Genomic DNA, 20,191 nt, shown 5'->3' on the forward strand with positions numbered 1-20,191 from the left:
ACTTGGTGAAATGGGTACCATATTCTCTGGGCCTGCATGAGTCTCCGGTCCTCTGCGCCGGGAATCACTTGACCGAGAATCACTACGGCTATGGACAAGCATAGCCCTGACGTGGTGGGCCTCGTGGTGGGCCAAAGGAGTAATTCGTTAGGGGGAGGTTGCCCCCAAAGTCCATCCAAAGACCTCCCTCTACCCCCCTTAATGCAAGACCTGCCCAGACCACCCCACTAGACACACCCCTCCCAGTGACCCCTTAAATAAAGGGATCCGCCCAAAGGACCACCTAAATAAAGGAACCCCGCAGACACTCCCTAAATAAAGAGACCCCTGTCTGGAAGCTAGCGAGCAGTCCAGCCAAAGACAGAGAAAATAATTACTGTTGTAACACTCACCTGGGCATACACCTGCTGGCTTATACACAGAAAGCACCACGTGTCAATTCCTGGAAAGAGAAAGCAGGCAGCTGATTTAAACCCCTCAGAGGTTTGAGCTGCAAGCCCTTCGTTCATTTTCATTACTTGGCTGCTCGTGAAAGCTTTCACACCCACATCAACCACTTTAAAGAAAGTTAGGTGCTGTCACTGTCCAGCTCACCGCTTCAAAAGCACTCAAGCGTGAAGGGGGGGGGGAGATTGGAAAACACGTAACTCTCTTTGAAGTGGTTGATGATGTTTATAAACATTGTAGTTAGAGCAACCATGAAGGAAGATGAATGAAACAAGGCTGACAGCTGTGTGTGTGGAAGCAGGAGCGCAATTCAGTTGCATTCCAGCTCCAGCGGGAGAATATAGTTTCCCAAATAGAGAATCTCGCCCGAGAACGCTTTTAGAGGAGAGATTGGAAGAGTCTTATATTTAGAGGAATTAACTTAAACTCTTGGATAGTCAACCGAGGGAGGGGGGAGCAGGGAGCACCATGCCAGTACACCTGCTCCAGCAACAAAAAGCACTTTAAACAGAACCAATGAACTGACTACCCCAAATGTGGGCCCCAATCCACTGTACTGTCTCGGGGTGAGCTCAATATCAGGTAACCTGGAGGGTGTCGGGCTTTGGAAGTTATGCAAGTCAAGGGCAGCGCTCCTGGTTCGCAAAAATAATTTCAAATGTAGGTTTGCAGGTCCTTTTCTCTTTCATGTCAATAAAACTGTTTGGAGGGTACACAGATAACTCTCGGACCATTCCTGCCCAAAAATAGCATTTGGGGTCCTATTTGTCATAGAATCCTGATTTGCATATTAAACAAGACGTGAAGCTTGAAATGGGATTTGGCTGCCCAGTGGTAGGCCCATTTAGTAAAAGTGATAGTGGGAATAACACCTATGTTAATGGGCCAGTATGATCACCTGAGAACCCATTTAGAGAATGTCCCCTCTATTGATTTTGTCATGTTAAAATTGATGCCCAAATGCTCGGCATAGAATGTTGTCATAAGGTCATAGAAAGGTTACGGTGCAGAAAGAGGCCATTCAGCCTATTGTGTCATCTTGTATCTGTTCCATATAAAGGTTATTTTTTGGTGTAAGTGTACAGCTCCCCAACATTGTATGCAGCACAAGCCATTCCTGCAGTGGTGAGATATCTCTGGGCAACAAACACACAGAGACAGTAAATTACTGGAATCCCAAGGAGCATGCAAGTAGAGGTTCTGAATTGCAGGGATATAGAAAAATATTGGCCCAGATCTTCAATTATCTGGATAGTCGGGATCAGTCGTTACCCAGAAGATGACCCCTTGGAAGTCCTAATGCAAGGACTCCATGGGAATTGCCCAGGAAGTTTGAACTTCCAGTGGGCAATTCCTCTGCTCCCAGGGCCGTCTGAAGTCTAGCTGTTTTGAGTCGGAGACTTAGGACAGTTCTGACTTACTTTCCTGGGTAGTTACACAGGGAATGTTAAAACAAGAGAAAGACCTAGTCTAACATCTGGTAACTGTACAACTGAACCCCGCAATCACTCTCACTGACCTTAGATGATTATCCCCCACCATCCAACAAGTTTCTGACCTAACCCAACTCCCCCCACCCTGTCTACCCACTCAACCACCTCATCTCTTCCACCTACGAACCCACCCACAGCCATCCTTCCCCTACCCCCTTACCTACCCTACCCACTTAACCTCTCTCTGTAGATGTTTTCAAAGTTGTTTTGGGACCTTTAAACTCTTTACTTTCCGGAATACGTCAGCTAGTGCTGCAAAAAGAGTGTGTGGTTTCTGCATTGGTTATCTGCGCCGCTCCCTATGGGTCAGATGTGAAGGATCCTCCGTCAGAAGACTGCCCTGAAATATCGGAAGGAGGTAAGTCTGTTCCTGATCGGAAAAAGGGTTTCCAATCTTGATCAGAATGTCCAGAGACATGCCTACCTCTTGCAGGTGCTCAAGATTATCCCAACTTTCACTGTGATTGGTGGTGAAGTTCCAAATCTTGTCAAGCATCATCTTGAAATGGCCCTTTGTGCCACCCTTCTTTCTGAATTGAGTCCCCTTAGCAACATCCATGGGACTTTGGCAGTTAGTTCTCTTAGAGGACGGCACGGTATTACACTGGTTAGCACTGTTGCTTCACAGCGCCAGGGCCCCAACTTCGATTCCTGCTTGGGTCACTGTCTGTGCCGAGTCTGCACATTCTCCCTATGTCTGTGTGGGTTTCCTTCGGGTGCTCTGGTTTCTTCCCACAAGTCCTGCAAGAAGTGCTTGTTAGGTGAATTGGGCATTCTGAATTCTCCCTCTGTGTACCTGAACAGGCGCCGGAGTGTGGCGACTAGGGAATTTTCACAGTAACTTCATGTGAGCCTACTTGTGACAATAATAAAGATTATTATTATTAACACAGCTCACGTTTGTACAATTTCTATTGGGGCATCTCCTCTACCCTCTTGACCATCTATGTTAAGTGTAGTCAGAAGCTTAGTAATTTGATTGCTGTAATTCACTTTTCTCAATGCAGCAACAATCCAAAGACCTTCATCAGCAGCCGTCCCAGGAGTAGGGTTGCCATAAGAGGATGGGGAAAGAATCCTGCAAAGACTGGTGTGTGGGTTTCCCCTCACAGACTCTATCATGGCTTGTTGTTAAGGCATTGAAAGAAATTGTTCAATAATCTGGGAGGTTTGACCTGACAATACTGATAATCACGTGTAAAATGGTACTGTTTTTTATGTTTTATACCCCTCCTAAATATGAAATATTTTTCTACCAATGCTGAAAATACTAGTCAGTATTAACATTCTTTATCAGGTTAATCAGGGAGCTATTTATGAATTCTTCAACAGTTTTAGGGGTGTGGCTTTCTTCCATGCCCCTCACATTTAATCAATAATACTCGATTTATTCTGCCCAGATCCATCATCTTTGTTTTCCTTCCACTTAAAATGAGTTGCCATATGCACGCTCCCTCCTCTTTTAGGTTAGTTATGTTACAATCAATACTAAGCACTTAAGTTCCTATTTTAACTTGTTCTTTGCCCGCACTACCATGTGGAAGTATTAACCATTCCCTCTGTAACCATCTTTCCTTCCTGTGATTCTTTGTGGGGTCCAACACAATGATCTTGGACCTTCCAGTTGGGTTTCTCTCATAGCAATGTGTTAAGAATGGCCATGTATGGATAAACTAACAATGTGCCATTTATCTACAGTGGATACAAGCAGCAAAAGCATGCCACAAGACTGCTCTGGCCCCACGTTGAGAGGCTCGTATATGTGCTAGCAACTACAGAACTGAATAGCACTGCTACAGGAATACAATGAATTCAAATGCACCGTGCAGCAACTAAGCTATCCTGAAACTTGTTCACCTGCGTGCATACCCAAAGGCTGCCACGTTCTGCGTTTCCATTAGCTTTGAGTTATTACATGATTAATAGATCTGTTCGATCATTTAAAACATTCTTTTATCTCTCTAATGTTAAACGTAATGCAAATGTTCATGTCCCATTTGAATTCTGCTTTTACTTTCCTCTTGGTTAGAAACTTTAGCTTACATGAGTGGTTGGAGTATGCGAATGCAGTTAAATAAGCAGTGCTACCTAATTTCATAAACATGATAGCAAATGAGTAAACATGTAAAACTAATAATCCCATAATGTTTTATTTGTAGAAGTGCTTACGTGTTAATGTGAAATTTAAATTTATCAAAAGGATACTAGTTTCTGTAATTTCACCCAATACATTTCATTGCAAGATGTGTTTTACTTTTTTTTAAAAGATGCTTATAATTGTATTCCCAATTAAAGCAAAAGCCAAATCTTTAGGAATCGGTACAAAAGTGGGTTGGCATCAGCTACAATACATGTGACACACCCATGGTTGCAAGACATACACTATAATTTCTTTTGCAATAACACTATAATTTCTTTTGCAATGAATGGGCCTAAGCTTTAAAAATGTTAATGGAAAGTGCTGAAAACACTCAGACTGGGAAGCAAAGTTGATGACATTTTTGAGTTCAGAGCAAGTGCAAGAAACAGCACTGACGTGGTCATCAGTGTTCTGGAAAGAGAGGTGAGGCGGGGAATTTGAGTATAGAGCTGGAATAAAAAATGTTCCATACGCCCCATGAGAAGGTAGGTGTAGCGAGGACCAACATTCCCTCCATTATTTGTGTTATTCAGTTTTATGCCACAACCAAACTCGTTTACCCAGTCTCCATGATACCCTTGCCCAGTCCTCAATCAGCACCCCCCCCCCCCCCCCCCCCCCCTCCGCCCAACCTCCCCTCCCTTTCCCTCACAACAATGGACAGCAAGCTGCAAGATGCTGGCAATCTCCCCTATTCTAGCCTGGGAGACTGACACAAGGGACTACATGACCCAGTCACCTTCACAGTCACTGGCAATGCTGGCTTAATCCTGTTTTGACGTCACAGCTCTGCCTGCAAGAGGTGGCAGATTTTAGTGAAAATGTTCTTTTTTTTATTAATGTTTTTACTGCAGTTTTTCATTTTATACACTGTACAGTAGACAAGGGTACGTGCATTGGCTACAATATATAAGAAATTTCCATTGGTATCAACCCACCCTTCCCACCACCCCTTTTTTTTGGTGCTTTAAGATATTTTCTTAGGTCTAATATCGTTCAGTGGGTGATTGTCCTTTATTTATGTATATAAATAAATCCATTTTGGCTATTCTCCAACCTCCCCCGCCTCTCTCCCTGGCCTCCCTTCCCTGCCTGTTCTTTTTGTCTTGTTGGTTTCCGTGTGCCCCTCCTCCCCTCGCTCTATTGGCTATTGGCTTTGAACAGGTCCTGGAACAAGTTGGTGAATAGCCTCCACACTTTGTGGAAGCCATCCTCTGACCCTCGGGTAGCAAATTTGATCTTCTCCAGCTGGAGAAATCCCGACTGGTCTGCCAGCCAGTCTGCAGCTGTGGGTGGTGCTGCTGATCCCCATTAACAGTTCTGGCTGGTCCAATACCCCGAAGATTGCCACTCTTGGACACAACTCCACCCTCACCCCCACAATCTGGGACATTGCCTCGAAGAAGGCTGTCCAGAACCCGACAAGTCTGGGGCATGCTCAGAACATGTGGGTGTGGTTGACCGGGCCTCCCTGGCACCATTCACATTTTCCCTCCACCTCCGGGAAGAACCTGCTCATTCGAGTACTTGTCAGGTGTGCTCTGTACACCACTTCTAGCTGCATGAGGTTTAGCAATACGCATGAGGATGTGGACTTAGCCCTGTTCAGTGCTACACTCCAGAGTCCCCACCCTAATTTGATCCCTAGTTCTTCCTCTCATTTTTCCCATGTTTCGACCAGTGGGGAGCCATGTCCTTTCTAATAGCCAACCATACAGGTCCCTGAAGTTCCCCCCTTCCAGATTATCCGTGTCCAGTAGTTCCTCTGCGTTGTGTGTCTCGGGTCCATGGGTATGCTGTTGTCTCCTTGCGGAGAAAGCTCTCAACCTGTAGGTGTTGGAGTTCATTCTCGTTAGGTACTACAGTCTGTCAGTTCCTCTAAGGTCACTAGCCTGTCCTCTATGTAAAAGTCCCGAGCAGTCAGTGTTTCCCCATCCTGTCTCCACCTCTTAAAGGTGGCATCTAGCATGGTTGGCGCGAACTAGTGATTGCCGCAGATGGGGGCCATGGTAGACATTTCAGTTCAGCCAGAATGCTGCCTCATCTGGTTGCTAGTTCTCAGGGTAGCTACCACCACTGGGCTTGCTGAGTGCTTTGTTGGCGGGAATGGTAGCGCTGATGTGGCGCGGGCCCAGAGGGATGTACCTGTGCAGGAGCTTTCCTCCATCCCCACCCATTCCATGTCTGGTTCTTTCGGCCATCACCTCACTCTTTCCGCCGTGGCTGCCCATTGATAGAACTGTATGTTTTGGGGGGTCAGGTCCTCATGTTTCTTCTTCTCTATAGGACTTTTTTGGGGGATCCCTGGTAGTCCCCCAAACTCTGCCCCTCCCTCTCTCGGCTTTACCGGGAAGACTTCACTCTTGCTCAGGTTGAGATTGTGGCCCAAGAAGGCTCCAAACTCTGAGGAGCTTCATGATTCCTCCCATGCCGTTTTGTGGGTCCGAGATGTAGAGGAGCAGATCATCCGCATAGAGTGATACTCTGTGCTCTCTGACTCCTCTTTGGATTCCCTTTCAGCTTCTCGCCGCTCCGCTCGACTCTGTCGAAGGATTCTCTGCGTCCAGTTAGATGATCACCTCTTGTGCACTGTCACCGGATGGGATCATTATCATGTTCAGCAATCGTCTGATGTTCGCTGTTAGCTGTCTACCCTTGACAAAGCCCATCTGGTCCTCTGCGACTACCTCTGGTACGCAGTTCTCCAGCCTCTTAGCCAGGATATTTGCAAGTATTTTCGCATCCACATTGAACAGCGAAATGGGTCTGTATGATCCGCATTTCGTTGGGTCTTTGTCTTTCTTGGGTAACAGTGGTATGGTGGCATGTGTTAACGTTGGAGGCAGGATGCCCCTTGCTAGTAAGTCTGCGAACATCTCCCTCATGTACGAGACCAGTGCATTCGCACATAGAGCAGTACAGCACAGAACAGGCCCTTCGGCCCTCGATGTTGTGCCTAGCATTGTCCAAAACCAAGATCAAGTTGTCCCACTCCCTGTCATTCTGGTGTGCTCCATGTGCCTATCCAATAACCGCTTGAAAGTTCCTAAAGTGTCCGACTCCACTATCACAGCAGGCAGTCCATTCCACACTCTAACCACTCTCTTGAGTAAAGAACCTATCTCGGACATCCCTCCTATATCTCCCACCCTGAATCTTATAGTTATGCCCCCTTGTAACAGCTACATCCACCCAAAGAAATAGTCTCTGAACGTCCACTCTATCTATCCCCCTCATTATCTTATAAACCTCTATTAAGTCGCCTCTCATCCTTCTCTGCTCCAAAGAGAAAAGCCCTAGCTCCCTCAACCTTTCCTCATAAGACCTATCCTGCAAACCAGGCAGCATCCTGGTAAATTCCTTTGCACCCTTTCCAATGCTTCCACATCCTTCCTATAATGAGGTGACCAGAACAGCACAGGATACTCCAAATGTGGTCTCACCAGGGTCATGTATAGTTGCAGCATAACCCCGCAGCTCTTAAACTCAAGCCCCCTGTTAATAAACGCTAACACACGATAAGCCTTCTTCATGGCTCTATCCACTTGAGTGGCAACCTTCAGAGATCTGTGGACATGAACCCCAAGATCTTGCTGTTCCTCCACATTCCTCAGAACCCGGCCGTTGACCCTGTAATCCGCATTCAAATTTTTTCTACCAAAATGAATCACCTCGCACTTATCAAGGTTAAACTCCATCTGCCATTTTTCGGCCCAGCTCTGCATCCTATCAATGTCTCTTTGCAGCCTACAACAGCCTTCCACCTCATCCACTACTCCACCAATCTTGGTGTTTACTGACCCACCCTTCAGCCCCCTCCAAGTCATTGATAAAAATCACAAATAGCAGAGGACCCAGCACTGATCCCTGTGGTACACCGCTGGTAACTGGTCTCCAGTCTGAAAATTTTCCATCCACCACCACCCTCTGTCTTCTATGTGATAGCCAGTTACTTATCCAATTGGCCAAACTTCCCTCTATCCCACACCTCCTTACTTTCTTCATGAGCCGACCATAGGGAACCTTATCAAACACCTTACTAAAATCCACGCATACGACATCAACTGCTCTACCTTCATCTACACACTTAGTTACCTCCTCAAAGAATTCAATCAAATTTGTGAGGCAAGACCCATCCTTCACGAATCCGTGTTGACTATTCCAGATTAAGCTGCATCTTTCCAAATGGTCATTAATCCTATCCTTCAGGATCTTTTCCATTATCTTCCCGACCACCGAAGTAAGACTAACTGGCCTATAATTATCAGGGTCATTCCTATTCCCTTTCTTGAACAGAGGAACAACATTCGCCACTCTCCAGTCCTCTGGCACTATCCCCGTGGACAGCGAGGAGCCAAAGTTCAAAGCCAAAGGCTCTGCAATCTCATCCCTTGCCTCCCAAAGAACCCTTGGGTATATCCCATCTGGCCCAGGGGACTTGTCGACTCAGGTTTTTCAAAATTGCTAATACATCCTTTCTCAGAACATCTACTTCCTCCAGCCTACCCACCTGAATCACACTCTCATCCTCAAAAACATGGCCCCTCTGCTTTGTGAACACTGAAGAAAGGTATTCATTCAACGCCGCTCATATTTCTTCTGACTCCATGCTCAAGTTACTGTCCTTGACCGGCCCTACTCTCACCCTGGTCATTCTTTTATTTCTCACATAAGTGTAAAAAGCCTTGGGGTTTTCCTTGATCCGACCCGCCAATGACTTCTCATGCCCCTCCTAGCTCTCCTAAGACCTTTTTTCAGCTCATTCCTTGCTACCTTGTAACCCCCAAGCGACCCTACTGAACCTTTAGAGGGTGCAGAAGAGATTTACCAGAATGTTGCCTGGTATGGAGGGCATTAGCTATGAGGAGCGGTTGAATAAACTCGGTTTGTTCTCACTGGAACGACGGAGGTTGAGGGGCGACCTGATAGAGGTCTACAAAATTATGAGGGGCATAGACAGAGTGGATAGTCAGAGGCTTTTCCCCAGGGTAGAGGGGTCAATTACTAGGGGGCATATGTTTAAGGTGAGAGGGGTAAGGTTTAGAGTAGATGTACGAGGCAAGTTTTTTTACACAGAGGGTAGTGGGTGCCTGGAACTCGCTACCGGAGGAGGTGGTGGAAGCAGGGACGATAGTGACATTTAAGGGGCATCTTGACAAATACATGAATAGGATGGGAATAGAGGGATACGGACCCAGGAAGTGTAGAAGATTGTAGTTTAGTCGGGTAGCATGGTCGGCACGGGCTTGGAGGGCCGAAGGGCCTGTTCCTGTGCTGTAAATTTCTTTGTTCTTGTTTTCTCATCCTTACATACTCTTCCTTTTTCCTCTTGACAAGACACTCAACCTCTTTTGTGAACCATGGTTCCCTCACACGGCCATTTCCTCCCTGCCTGACAGGGACATGCCTATCAAGGACACGCAGTGTTTGTTCCTTGAACAAGCTCCACTTTTCATTTGTGCCTTTCCCTGACAGTTTCTGTTCCCATCTTATGCTCCCTAATTCTTGCCTAATTGCATCATAATTACTCCTGCCCCAATTATAAACCTTGCCCCGCCGTATGGCCCTATCCCTCTCCATTGCAAGTAGACACCGAATTGTGGTCACTATCTCCAAAGTGCTCTCCTGCAAACAAATCTAACACTTGGCCCGGTTCATTACCCAGTACCAAATCCAATGTGGCCCCCCCTCTTGTCGGCCTATACACATATTGTGTCAGGAAACCCTCCTGCACACACTGTACAAGAACTGTCCCATCCAAACTTTTCGACCTATAGAGGTTCCAATCAATATTTGGAAAGTTAAAGTCAGCCATGACAACTACACTGAGATCTCCACACCTATCCATAATCTGTTTTGCAATTTCTCCCTCCACATCTCTATTACTATTTGGGGGCCTATAGAAAACTCCTAACAATGTGACCGCTCCTTTCCTATTTCTAACTTCGGCCCATATTACCTCAGTAGGCAGATCCCCTTCAAACTGCCTTTCTGCAGCCGTTAAACTCCTTGATTAACAATGCTACTCCTCCACCTCTTTTACCACCTTCCCTACTCTTACTGAAACATCTATACCCGGAACTTCCAACAACCATTCCTGTCCTTGTTCTAACTATGTCTCCGTAATGGCCACAACATCGTAGCCCCAAGTACCATTCCACGCTCCAAGTTCACCTACCTTATTCCGGATGCTCCTTGCATTGAAGTAGACACACTTCAACCCACCTTTCTGTCTGCCGGTACACTCCTGCGTACTTGATACCCTCCTCAGTACCTCACTACTCTCGACACTGGCTTCTGGAACACAACTCGTTTTCCCAGCCCCCTGGCAAATTAGTTTAAACCTCCCCCTGAAGAGCTGTAGCAAATTTCCCTCACAGGATATTGGTGCCCCTCTGGTTCAGGTGCAAACCGTCCTGTCTGTACAGGTCCCACCTTCCTCAGAATGTGCTCCAGTGATCCACGTACCTGAAACCCTCCCTCCTACACCATCCCTGCAGCCACGTGTTTATCTGCTCTCCCTGTTCCTCACCTCACTAGCATGTGGCACCGGCAACAAACCAGAGATGACAACATGGTTTGTCCTGGCTCTCAGCCTCCACCCTAGCTCCTTAAATTCCTGTTTTAAATCCCCGTCCCTTCTCTTACCTATGTCGTTGGTACTGATGTGTGACTTGTGACTGCTCCCCCTCCCCTTTAAGGATTCTGAAAACACGGTCCAAGACGTCATGGACTCTGGCACCCAGGAGGCAACATACCATCCGTAAGTCTCTCGCTGTCACAGAACCGTCTATCTGTCCCTCTTACTATCGAGTCCCCAATAACTATTGCTCTCCTGCTCTCCCTCCTTCACTTCTGAGCCACAGGGACGGGCTCGGTGCTGGAGATCCGTTCACCGTGGCTTACCCCAGGTAGGTCGTCCCCCTCAACAGTATCCAAAACGGTATACTTGTTACTGAAGGAAACAACCACAGAGGATCCCTGCACTGACTGCTTCCTCCCAGCCCCTCTCACCGTCACCCATCTACCTTGATTCTTCGGAGTAACTACATCCCTGAAGCTACTATCTATGACCACCTCTGCCTCCCGAATGATCTGAAGTTCATCCAGCACCAGTTCCCTAACGCGGTTTCTGAGGAGCTGGAGATGGGTGCACTTCCCACAGGTGAAATCAGCAGGGACACTGACGGCGTCCCTCACCTCAAACATTCTGCAGGAGGAACATTGCACTGCCTTCCCTGCCATCCCCTCTAGATAAAAAAAAGAAAAAGAAAGAAAGAGCTTACCTGTTATTCACTCTACCCCTTAGGTTAAAGGAGGTGGGAGGGTGGGGGAACACTACAAGTGTAGTTTCTAGGGTTTAGAAACTGCCCAACTTAAATACAGGTAAAAATAAAACACTTAACCAGCAACCACTGCGCCCCACATGAGAACAGCAATCAGCTGTTATGGGCCTGCAGAAATAATTTAAATCTTTACTACTTACCTAGCAGTCACTCTGTCCTCACTCCGACCGGATTCAGCTGGAAACTCCCAACAATTGCAGGAGGAGGTAGGGAGGGAAACACTGAAGAAGTGTTTTGGATTTAACTGTCACTTGACAACAGTTCCTCCACAAACCACCTTCAAGATACGGTGACCGCAATGCACTGATGCAAATTTTCCCCGCAACAGCCAATCAGCAGCTCTGCTCTCTGCTGGATGCTTCCCTTCATTTGAACACCTAGGGCGTCTTGCTCAGGTACACTTTCTGGATGCAGTGACCGCCATGCACTGATGCAAATTTTCCCCGTAACAGCCAATCAGCAGCTCTGCCCTCTGTCAAAGTGCATCAGGTCTCGGACCCTTCCTCGCCTGCATGGAGCTGATGCTCTCCATGGCCTCTCCCAGTCCTAGCAGTGCTTCCGGTCCCCTCCTCCTATTATCCCCAACATGGCATATCCATCGAGGAACTGTTTCATTCCTGAGATCCGGTCAGGGAGGCTCAGAGGTACACAGTCCCCAGTAGAAAGCCTCAAACGCTTTGTTGACCTTTTTTGCTTTGGCTACCAGTCCATCCCTGCTATCTTTGACCTGCGCTATTTCCCTTGTGGTTGCCTGCTTTCTCAGTTGGTGAGCCAGCAGGTGGCTGGCCTTTTCTCCATGCTCGTAGAAGGTCCCCTGTGTCTGGTGGAGTTGGTGCACTGCCTTCCTGGTGGATAGCAGGTTAAAGTCCATTTTTAGCTTTTTCCTCTCCGCTAGAAGCTCTATGGTCGAGGCCTCGGAGTATCTTCTGTGGACTTCCAGAATGAAGTTGATCAGTTGGTGCCTAGCTGCTCTCTCTTCCCTGTCTCTGCATGCCTTATAGGTGGTCATTCCTCTTCTAATCACAGCCTTCAGCGCCTCCCAGAACATGGAGGGTGAGGCCTTCCCATGCCGATTGTTAGTAATATACTCGTCTATGGCCTGTGATGTTTTCTGGCAGAAGACCTTTTCGGCCAAGAGGTCATGTCCAACCTCCATGTGGGGCGTTGGGCACAGCCCATCTCCAACCTCACATCCATGTAGTGTGAAGCGTGGTTGGAGATTACAATCATGGAATATTCCACTCTTACTATCTCTGGAAGTACCGATTTCCTCACTACAAAGTGGTCGATACGGATGTAGACCTTGTGGACTTGCGAGAAGGAAGAAAACTCCTTCTCACCAGGGTGTATGAACCTCCATGGGTCCATAGCCCCCATCTGTTCCATAAATGTTCCTAGTTCTTTTACCATGCCTGACATTTTCCCCATTCTGGGGTTTGACCTGTCTGTCAGTGAGTCCTGTACAGAATTAAAGTCCCCCTCCATGATCAGTCGGTGTGTATTTATGTCGTGGAGTTCCGCCATTGTCTTAATGCCGTCCCAGTTGGGTGAGTACATGTTGACTAGAACCATCGGTGCCCCACATAGCCTCAAAATAAGGGGAAGTGGATTTATGACTGAGCTTAGGAGGAATTTCTTCACCCAAAGGGTTGTGAACCTATGGAATTCCCTGCCCAGTGAAGCAGTTGAGGCTCCTTCATTTCATGTTTTCAAGATAAAGATAGATAGTTTTTTGAAGGATAATGAAATAAAGGGTTCTGGTGTTCGGGCAGGAAAGTGGAGCTGAGTCCACAAATGATCAGCCATGATCTCATTGAATGGCAGAGCAGGCTCAAAGAGCCAGATGGCCTACTCCTGCTCCTAGTTCTTGTTCTTATATCTAGCACACCACCGACAATGACATACCATCGCCCTTGGTCTGTAACCGCCTTTGTCCATTGGTTCTTCTCTGCCTCTCCTGTGCCTTATCAGTATGGCTACCCCCATTGCTCTTGCCCAATAACATGAATGGTACGTCTGTCCCATCCATCCTTTTCTTACCTGCAGCCAGTCCTTCTCCCTCAGGCGTGTCTCTTGGAGGAAGACTGTCAGCTTTCATAGTTTTCAGGTGGGTGAACACTCTGGATCTTTTCACTGGGCCGTTGAGTCCCCTAACTCTACTGTGGGATCAACCGTGCTTACCTTGCGGATGTGCCCTGCACTCTAAGGTGTCCCTTTGTTAGGGGGCCATCCAAAATGGTCACGGTCACTGGACTCACCCTGAGGCTGGGCCCCTACGCTCCAGGGTTTCCCTTTTTCCAGAGGCCAGGATTCCCTTTGTTTAGGGACCCTCCAAAGTAGCTACTTGTGGTGCCATCTTGTTTCTTGTTTCAGAGAGTGACATGCCAAAGCCAGTCGAGAGCCCTTCATCCCTGTCTCCCCCCGTCGTTTTGTTCCCCCTGCGAATTTGTTCCTTTCCATCTCTTGCTGACCCCTACTCCACCATGGCCCCGACTCACATTCCCTTCCCCCTTCTGTTTACCCCTCTGCTTACCCCCCCACCCCGGTGTTGTGCTCCCCCATTGCCAGATGCTCTCTCCTTGGGAGATGCGCCGTGACCCCCCATTACTCACATCTCCTGGCGCTAGCTTTCCCACTACTGTAGTGCACCCCCCCACACCAACCTCCTCCTACACCCACTCTGTTGGTGCCCCCTCTATCTCCTCCCCAACCTGTCCTGCGCTCTGCTTCACTCGACCTCTCCTTTCTACAAACTGGTTTTCCTGTTCATAACGAGGCGATGCAGTTCCGCGCAAAATTGTCCATTGGTTCTTCTCTGCCTCTTCTGTGCCTCCTTTATCACTGTCTCCCTTGCTGTCTGTCTAGACCGTTCTTTTGCACCTGTCTGTTTCTGCAGGAGCAGTTAAGTAATGTTCCTTGCCCTGGTATGTTACCCAGAGCCTGGCTGGTAACAGCATCCCAAATGTAATATTGTTTTTGTACAGGGCCGATTTTGCCTTATTAAATTCTGCCCTGTGCTTTGCAAGGCCTACCCCAATGTCTGATGTTGTGGCCCTACCAGCTGCAAGCCTTCGTTTGTCTGGCCCAGCGAAGTGTACTTCCCCAGTCCTGGTATTTGCGCAGCTTGACAATGTCTGCTCTCAGCTGCTCCCCCGCTTTTGGTTTCGGCCGGAACCACATGTGAGCCCTGTTGATCACCGGCAGCTTGGGGAAGCACTTTCTCCCCACTACACTAGCTTACCTAGCATTTGGGGTAGGTGGTCGGTCAGGTCCCTGCTCTTGATTCCTTCTGGCAGGCAGAATTCTGATGTTCTGTCGCCTCCGCCACTGCCACCTTTATTTTGACCTTAATACTGTCTCTCATCTCCTTCAGTTCCCTCGTGAGGAACGTCTTCCATCCATCACCGGGCGGGGAGCTGGCGGCGGGGGTGGGGGGCTCAGTCCGATTTTGTGGGCTAAATTCAGCTAAAAGTGCCTATTATTCTGACTTTCGGAGGAGAGCCACCTTGATGTACGACTGTTTAGCACATCCCTGTCACTGGAGGTCAGTGAGCAATTTATTTGTAAAGTGGAGACATTGCGCACGCTGTTCCTGGCTTAGATTGAAGGTGCTGAGTTGAGTAGGCATGGCCTCCTGCAGAGATAGCTCTTCTCCCTGTTTGAACAGTCTCTGCTCTTTGTCACCTTGCAGGCTGGAGGTGCAACAAGCTACAGCATCCACAACAGGGAGAAAATGGTGTCGGCAAAACCCTTAAAGTGAGAATCATGGGCCGTTATGTGCCACATCACCCCCTAACTTTAAACAACAGTACTGTACAAACTACAAAACACTTCAATTAACTCAGCAACAGCCAGTAGAAGTCAATCAACAATTAACCCAAAACGGGCAGCACGGTAGCATAGTGGTTAGCACAATTGCTTCACAGCTCCAGGGTCCCAGGTTCGATTCCCGGTTTGGGTCACTGTCAATGCGGAGTCTGCACGTTCTCCCCGTGTGTGCGTGAGTTTCCTCCGGGTGCTCCAGTTTCCTCCCACAGTCCAACGATGTGTAGTTTAGGTGGACTGGCCATGCTGAATTGCCCTTAGTGTCCAAAACTGTCCTTCGTGTTGGGTGGGGTTACTGGGTTATGGGGATAGGGTGGAGGTGTGAGCTTGGGTAGGGTGCTCTTTCCAAGAGCCGGTGCAGACTCGATGGGCCGAATGGCCCCCTTCTGCACTGTAAATTCAATGATTCTATGTATTTAATGCCTTTAAATAGCACTGGTGAGAGATCCTGGGCGGGAGTCTCCGTCCCGCCGCACCAAGTTTCTGGTGCGCGCGCCCTCGCCGGCAGCGGGGTTCTCCGTCCCACCAGCCGTCCAATGGGGTTTCCCATTGTGGGCAGCCCCACGCCGTCGGGAAATCCCTGGGTGCGGGTGCGCTGCCGGGGCAGGGGAGGATCCCGCCAGTGGAGATAAACAGCCCCCTATCTGCTGTTGAACACATGTTCAACTGTGTGAGGTTAAGCGATGGTATTAGCTGGAGTGCTCAGGTTGGAAATGCCACCTCTATAGTCCATGTCAGTGTTACAAACCAGTCTGCCCACTCCAGTGGCTGTGCGTGTGACATACCCAAAATGCTATCTGGCCAGCCCAAACCAGAAGTGTGCAAGCGCAGCACTGTGCCCAAAGTACTGGCGATTACGGTTTATGAAAGACTTTCCCAGTTGCACAGTAATCTCAGCAAAATACTGCAGATGCTGGAAATCTGAAACAAAACAAAAAAAATGCTGCGAATATTCTGCAGGTCAGACACCATCTGTGGAGAAATGCGGAGTTAATGCTCCAACATTTGATTTAAAGCTCTCTAGTAGAAACTGTCTGAAAGAAACTTTTTTTCTGAATCATTTGTAATTCCAACCAATAAAAGCTTCAAATATCTTTTTGACCAAACCAAAATAAGCTACAGACCAAGTGCTGGCAATTGGAATGAAACTGGATAAGTGCATGAAGGTCGGTGCAGACATGATGGGCAAATGGTCCTCTTTTTGCTGTAAAACTCTATGGGCGCGGTTTAATGCCCAAAAAAACAAAGTCACATTTTGGGCACATAAAACAGGGTACTTATCGGTGCCTGCAACGCCAAGGGCGACCCCGCTATCAGGCGAGACTTTTTTTGGGTCTCGGCGAGGAAAGCCCCACCGAGGCTACACTTCATTCACTTCCTGCACTGCCGAGCTCAGCTTTTTAAAAATGCCACCCCGATTTCTCGACCGCCTCGCCCCCCCCCCCAACTCCCCACATGGCCTCTGACCCACCCCCCACCCCCAAACGCCTCAACCTACTCGGGTCCCCCCTCACCCCACCTCATAAAGGCCTGATCCCTGGCACAAGCAACATGCCCAGGTGGCAGGAGTGCCAGGATACCACCCTGCCCAGAGCCTGACCACCCGGGGGCCTCCGATGGCCTGGGAGACCTCACCTGCCCAGGTGCCGTTACGTCTAGCCATGTTTGTGTGGACCAGTGCTAAACGGCACCATGACGAGGTCTCCCAGGCGAGGGCATTCGTTCCCGGGCCTCTGGGGCATCACGGCCGACATATTTAAGTGAGTCTAGCTGCTCATTTAAATATGTAAACCTGGATCTCGCCCAGCGAGGACGAGATCCAGAACGCAACGTCTCGAGGTCTCGTGAGGTTGCAAATCTTGAAAGAGGCCTCTCGCGAGATTTAACAGTCTTGTCGCGTCACCGAGTTGGGCACAAAGAGGCCATTGGATTGCGCCCTACGTCTGTGACACAATTGCCATAATTTACAAATGATCAGAATTCAGCCCCTTTGTTTAGAAATGTAACATGCTCACATTTTCATTAATTATAAATAAAATATGCACATCAATATTTGCAGGGCTGTCCATGAATTCATCCATAAGGAGATAACCCCATTTTTGAAAAATGGTCTATTAAATCTGTGATTTAATGGGGGAAGATTCACTTATGAAAACACATAAAAGGGATATTTGTTAATTTGAGATCATAGTTTATTAAAAGTAATTTAACTTACATTTTAAAACATCACTTTTAATTTTTATGTTAACTCATAAATATTTTTACAGGCTAGGTTATGATAAACTTATCTCATTTGAAGGGATAAAATAATCTAAAACCACAAATAAATCCACATATTAAAACGTCAAAACTGCTACTTAAAGTTGATGAATGCTGCTTGCTGTTTTCACAAGATCATTGTGTTTCTAATTTGTTGACTTGTTGCACTGTTGGTCTCTGTGCAATTAACTTTTGTGCTACTTCCGGAGTAGAAAGTAAAATGGGCACAATAAGAATCTCATTTCCTGTTGATTATGAAATATTTGAATTCTTTGTCTGAGGAATCTTCAGTGCACACAGCAATAGTTAATGTCAAGGTGCTCATCAGCCAAGAGTAGATATAAACAGCATCAAGATCGGTTTTGATGGAGGCAGCATCAAGGTCACCATCAAACGAGACTAATTGCAATCAGTAATGTTATCAGAAAGGTTAGGTTTCCACAGATGTAGAGTGTTAATACCATCATTTTAAATCTATGACCCTGTAATTGTAGAATTGAACAATGAGTGTAAGTTGAGTTTACGTTTCTGCTGTATTACAGTATTTCTGCATTTCTAATTTACATGAAAATAATTGAGAGCCTTCTATACTTCGGATGTTATCAGTTAAAAAAATCATTTAATAAAAACCTAAAGCTAAAATTACCTACCTGTGGGTCAATCAATTCACTTGAATCCATTATCTCCATTTTATCCTCTTCTCTTTTCTGTGCTATAAAAGGTTGGATTAAATTCATTATTTGCAGTAATTGAGAAATATTTTTGTTTTAAATTATGGAAGTATATACTAAACACGCACTAATATGTCCCAAAAGATTTCATACCCATAAGCAAAGTGATATGACACAATTAAACTATATCTTTTGCATAGACTGCTGCTGGTAACAATGTGAGTACATTTTAATCTTTAGCTCTGCTGATGCAATGTTTTTCCTACTGAGAATGTATTATGAGCAATTAACTCTCCTCATAATATTCTGTGCCCAAATTCCCATTACATGTTCATGGTACATGAAGCTGCATCAGAAGCACTGAAAATAAAATTGGCCTGGGATGGGTAACTAACCCAAATGGTTCATGGAAATGACGGCAAAGTAATTTTTATATTTAAAATTCAGTTTTATTCTGAGCGAGCTTCCGTTTATAAAAAGCACAAGAACACAAGAATTAGAAGCAGGAGTAAGCCATTCGGCCCTCTCAAGCCTGCTCCACTATTTGATAAAATCTCTGGGTTGTTAATCTTAAATGGGAGACCCCCAATTTTTGTCTTTAAACTTTGTCCATTAGTTCTAAACTCTCCCACAAGTGGAATATCCTCCCAGCATCCAGTCAGCCGGGCACTAAGTGATTCTTTTCTGTCCATGGAGAACCCAGCAAATGGCAGCAAACATGTTCTTAGACCGGGATATCCTGGCTGGAAATTTGGGGATGGCTTGATCTTGTCAGCCTGGTGTGGAAGTGTCCGAGAAGTGACCTTATTGAGTATATAAGATACTAAACGATGAAGCCACAACACAGGACAACGTGCAAGATAAAGAGGAGAAGCGGCACCGTGGCACAGTGGTTAGCACTGCTGCCTCACAGCTCCAGGGACCCGGGTTCAATTCCGGCCTTGGGTGACTGTCTGTGCAGAGTCTGCACGTTCTCCCTGTGTGTGCGTGGGTTTCCTTTGGGTGCTGCGTTTTCCTCCCACAGTCCAAAGATGTGCGGGTTAGGTGGATTGCCCATGCTAAATTGCCCCTTAGTTTCCAAAAGGTTAGGTAGGGTTACTGGGTTATGGGGATAGGGTGGAGGCATGGGCTTAAGTAGGGTGCTCTTTCCAAGGGCCGGTGCAGACCCAATGGGCCAAATGGCCTCCTGCACTGTCAATTCAATAACCAGTGTGCTATAAAGAGGACGAACTGCTCCCATTCTCCCATACTCAACATAAAAGAATAAGGCTCTGCCACAATCAGTCGTAAATGGTGGTGGACAATTAAGCAGTTCAAGGCAGCAGCTCACCTTAAAACCCAGATACTTTGAGCTGCAGTTATCTCCGATGTCAGCGCAGTAAATTAAGAAACTGTAAAACTAGCTGAAATTGATAAATAAAAATACTGACCTTTACAAGTGATTATGAAATTATGTGCCTCTAGAATTAGTTCAGTTGCAACATGCCAAATTATGAATCCCACCATGATTAACGTATCCCATGGGTTATCGAGATCCAAGGCTGGCAGATCCATTCCAAGAAAGATTGATGCAACTATGTAAAGATAAAATAAGCAATTGACTTTTTTTCTACTGTGAGATCATTTGAGGGAATGCTCAGAAATCTGACGTGAGGAATAGAAAATACCACTTTTCACAACTCCAATCATATTCTACAAACAGAAACACATGAACGGTTGAAAGATGATTTGACAGAGGTGTTTTTCTTTATTCATTCATGGGATGTAGGTGTCGCTGGTGGACCAGCAATTGTTGGCCATCCTGAATGGCCCGTCAAATTTCAGAGGCTCGCCCCGGGGAAACTTAATCAGTGCAATCACTGCAGACCTCCATATTAACGCCTCCCCAGCACTTGTTCCAGATCCATTCGAGGGGGATGGCTGCAAGGAAGCCAGATCCATGTTTTAGAGTCATAGATATTTACAGCATGGAAACAGGCCCTTTGGCCCAGCTTGTCCATGCCACCCAGT

The 20,191-nt window shown here is 46.9% G+C and overlaps 2 protein-coding genes across 6 annotated transcripts in view; one reads left to right on the top strand and one right to left on the bottom strand.

The window, feature by feature from the left end:
- LOC140426159 (uncharacterized) overlaps positions 1-4,184 on the top strand; it is a 102,253-nt gene extending 98,069 nt beyond the window's left edge. For all 4 annotated transcript variants that reach the window (XM_072510589.1, XM_072510590.1, XM_072510593.1 and 1 more), the window contains exon 3: positions 3,639-4,184. In XM_072510589.1, coding sequence (XP_072366690.1) covers positions 3,639-3,709 — 71 coding nt within the window. In that variant the 3' untranslated portion in view covers positions 3,710-4,184. The remainder of the gene's footprint in view (positions 1-3,638) is intronic.
- A 13,610-nt stretch (positions 4,185-17,794) lies between these two features.
- frrs1b (ferric-chelate reductase 1b) overlaps positions 17,795-20,191 on the bottom strand; it is a 114,838-nt gene continuing 112,441 nt past the window's right edge. For both annotated transcript variants that reach the window (XM_072510595.1, XM_072510594.1), the window contains exons 14-16: positions 19,612-19,755; positions 18,161-18,222; positions 17,795-17,992 (exon numbers count right to left, since the gene is read on the bottom strand). In XM_072510595.1, coding sequence (XP_072366696.1) covers positions 17,900-17,992; positions 18,161-18,222; positions 19,612-19,755 — 299 coding nt within the window. In that variant the 3' untranslated portion in view covers positions 17,795-17,899. The remainder of the gene's footprint in view (positions 17,993-18,160; positions 18,223-19,611; positions 19,756-20,191) is intronic.

This window comes from Scyliorhinus torazame, chromosome 7, assembly GCF_047496885.1.
Source record: "Scyliorhinus torazame isolate Kashiwa2021f chromosome 7, sScyTor2.1, whole genome shotgun sequence".
Taxonomy (NCBI): Eukaryota; Metazoa; Chordata; class Chondrichthyes; order Carcharhiniformes; family Scyliorhinidae; genus Scyliorhinus; species Scyliorhinus torazame.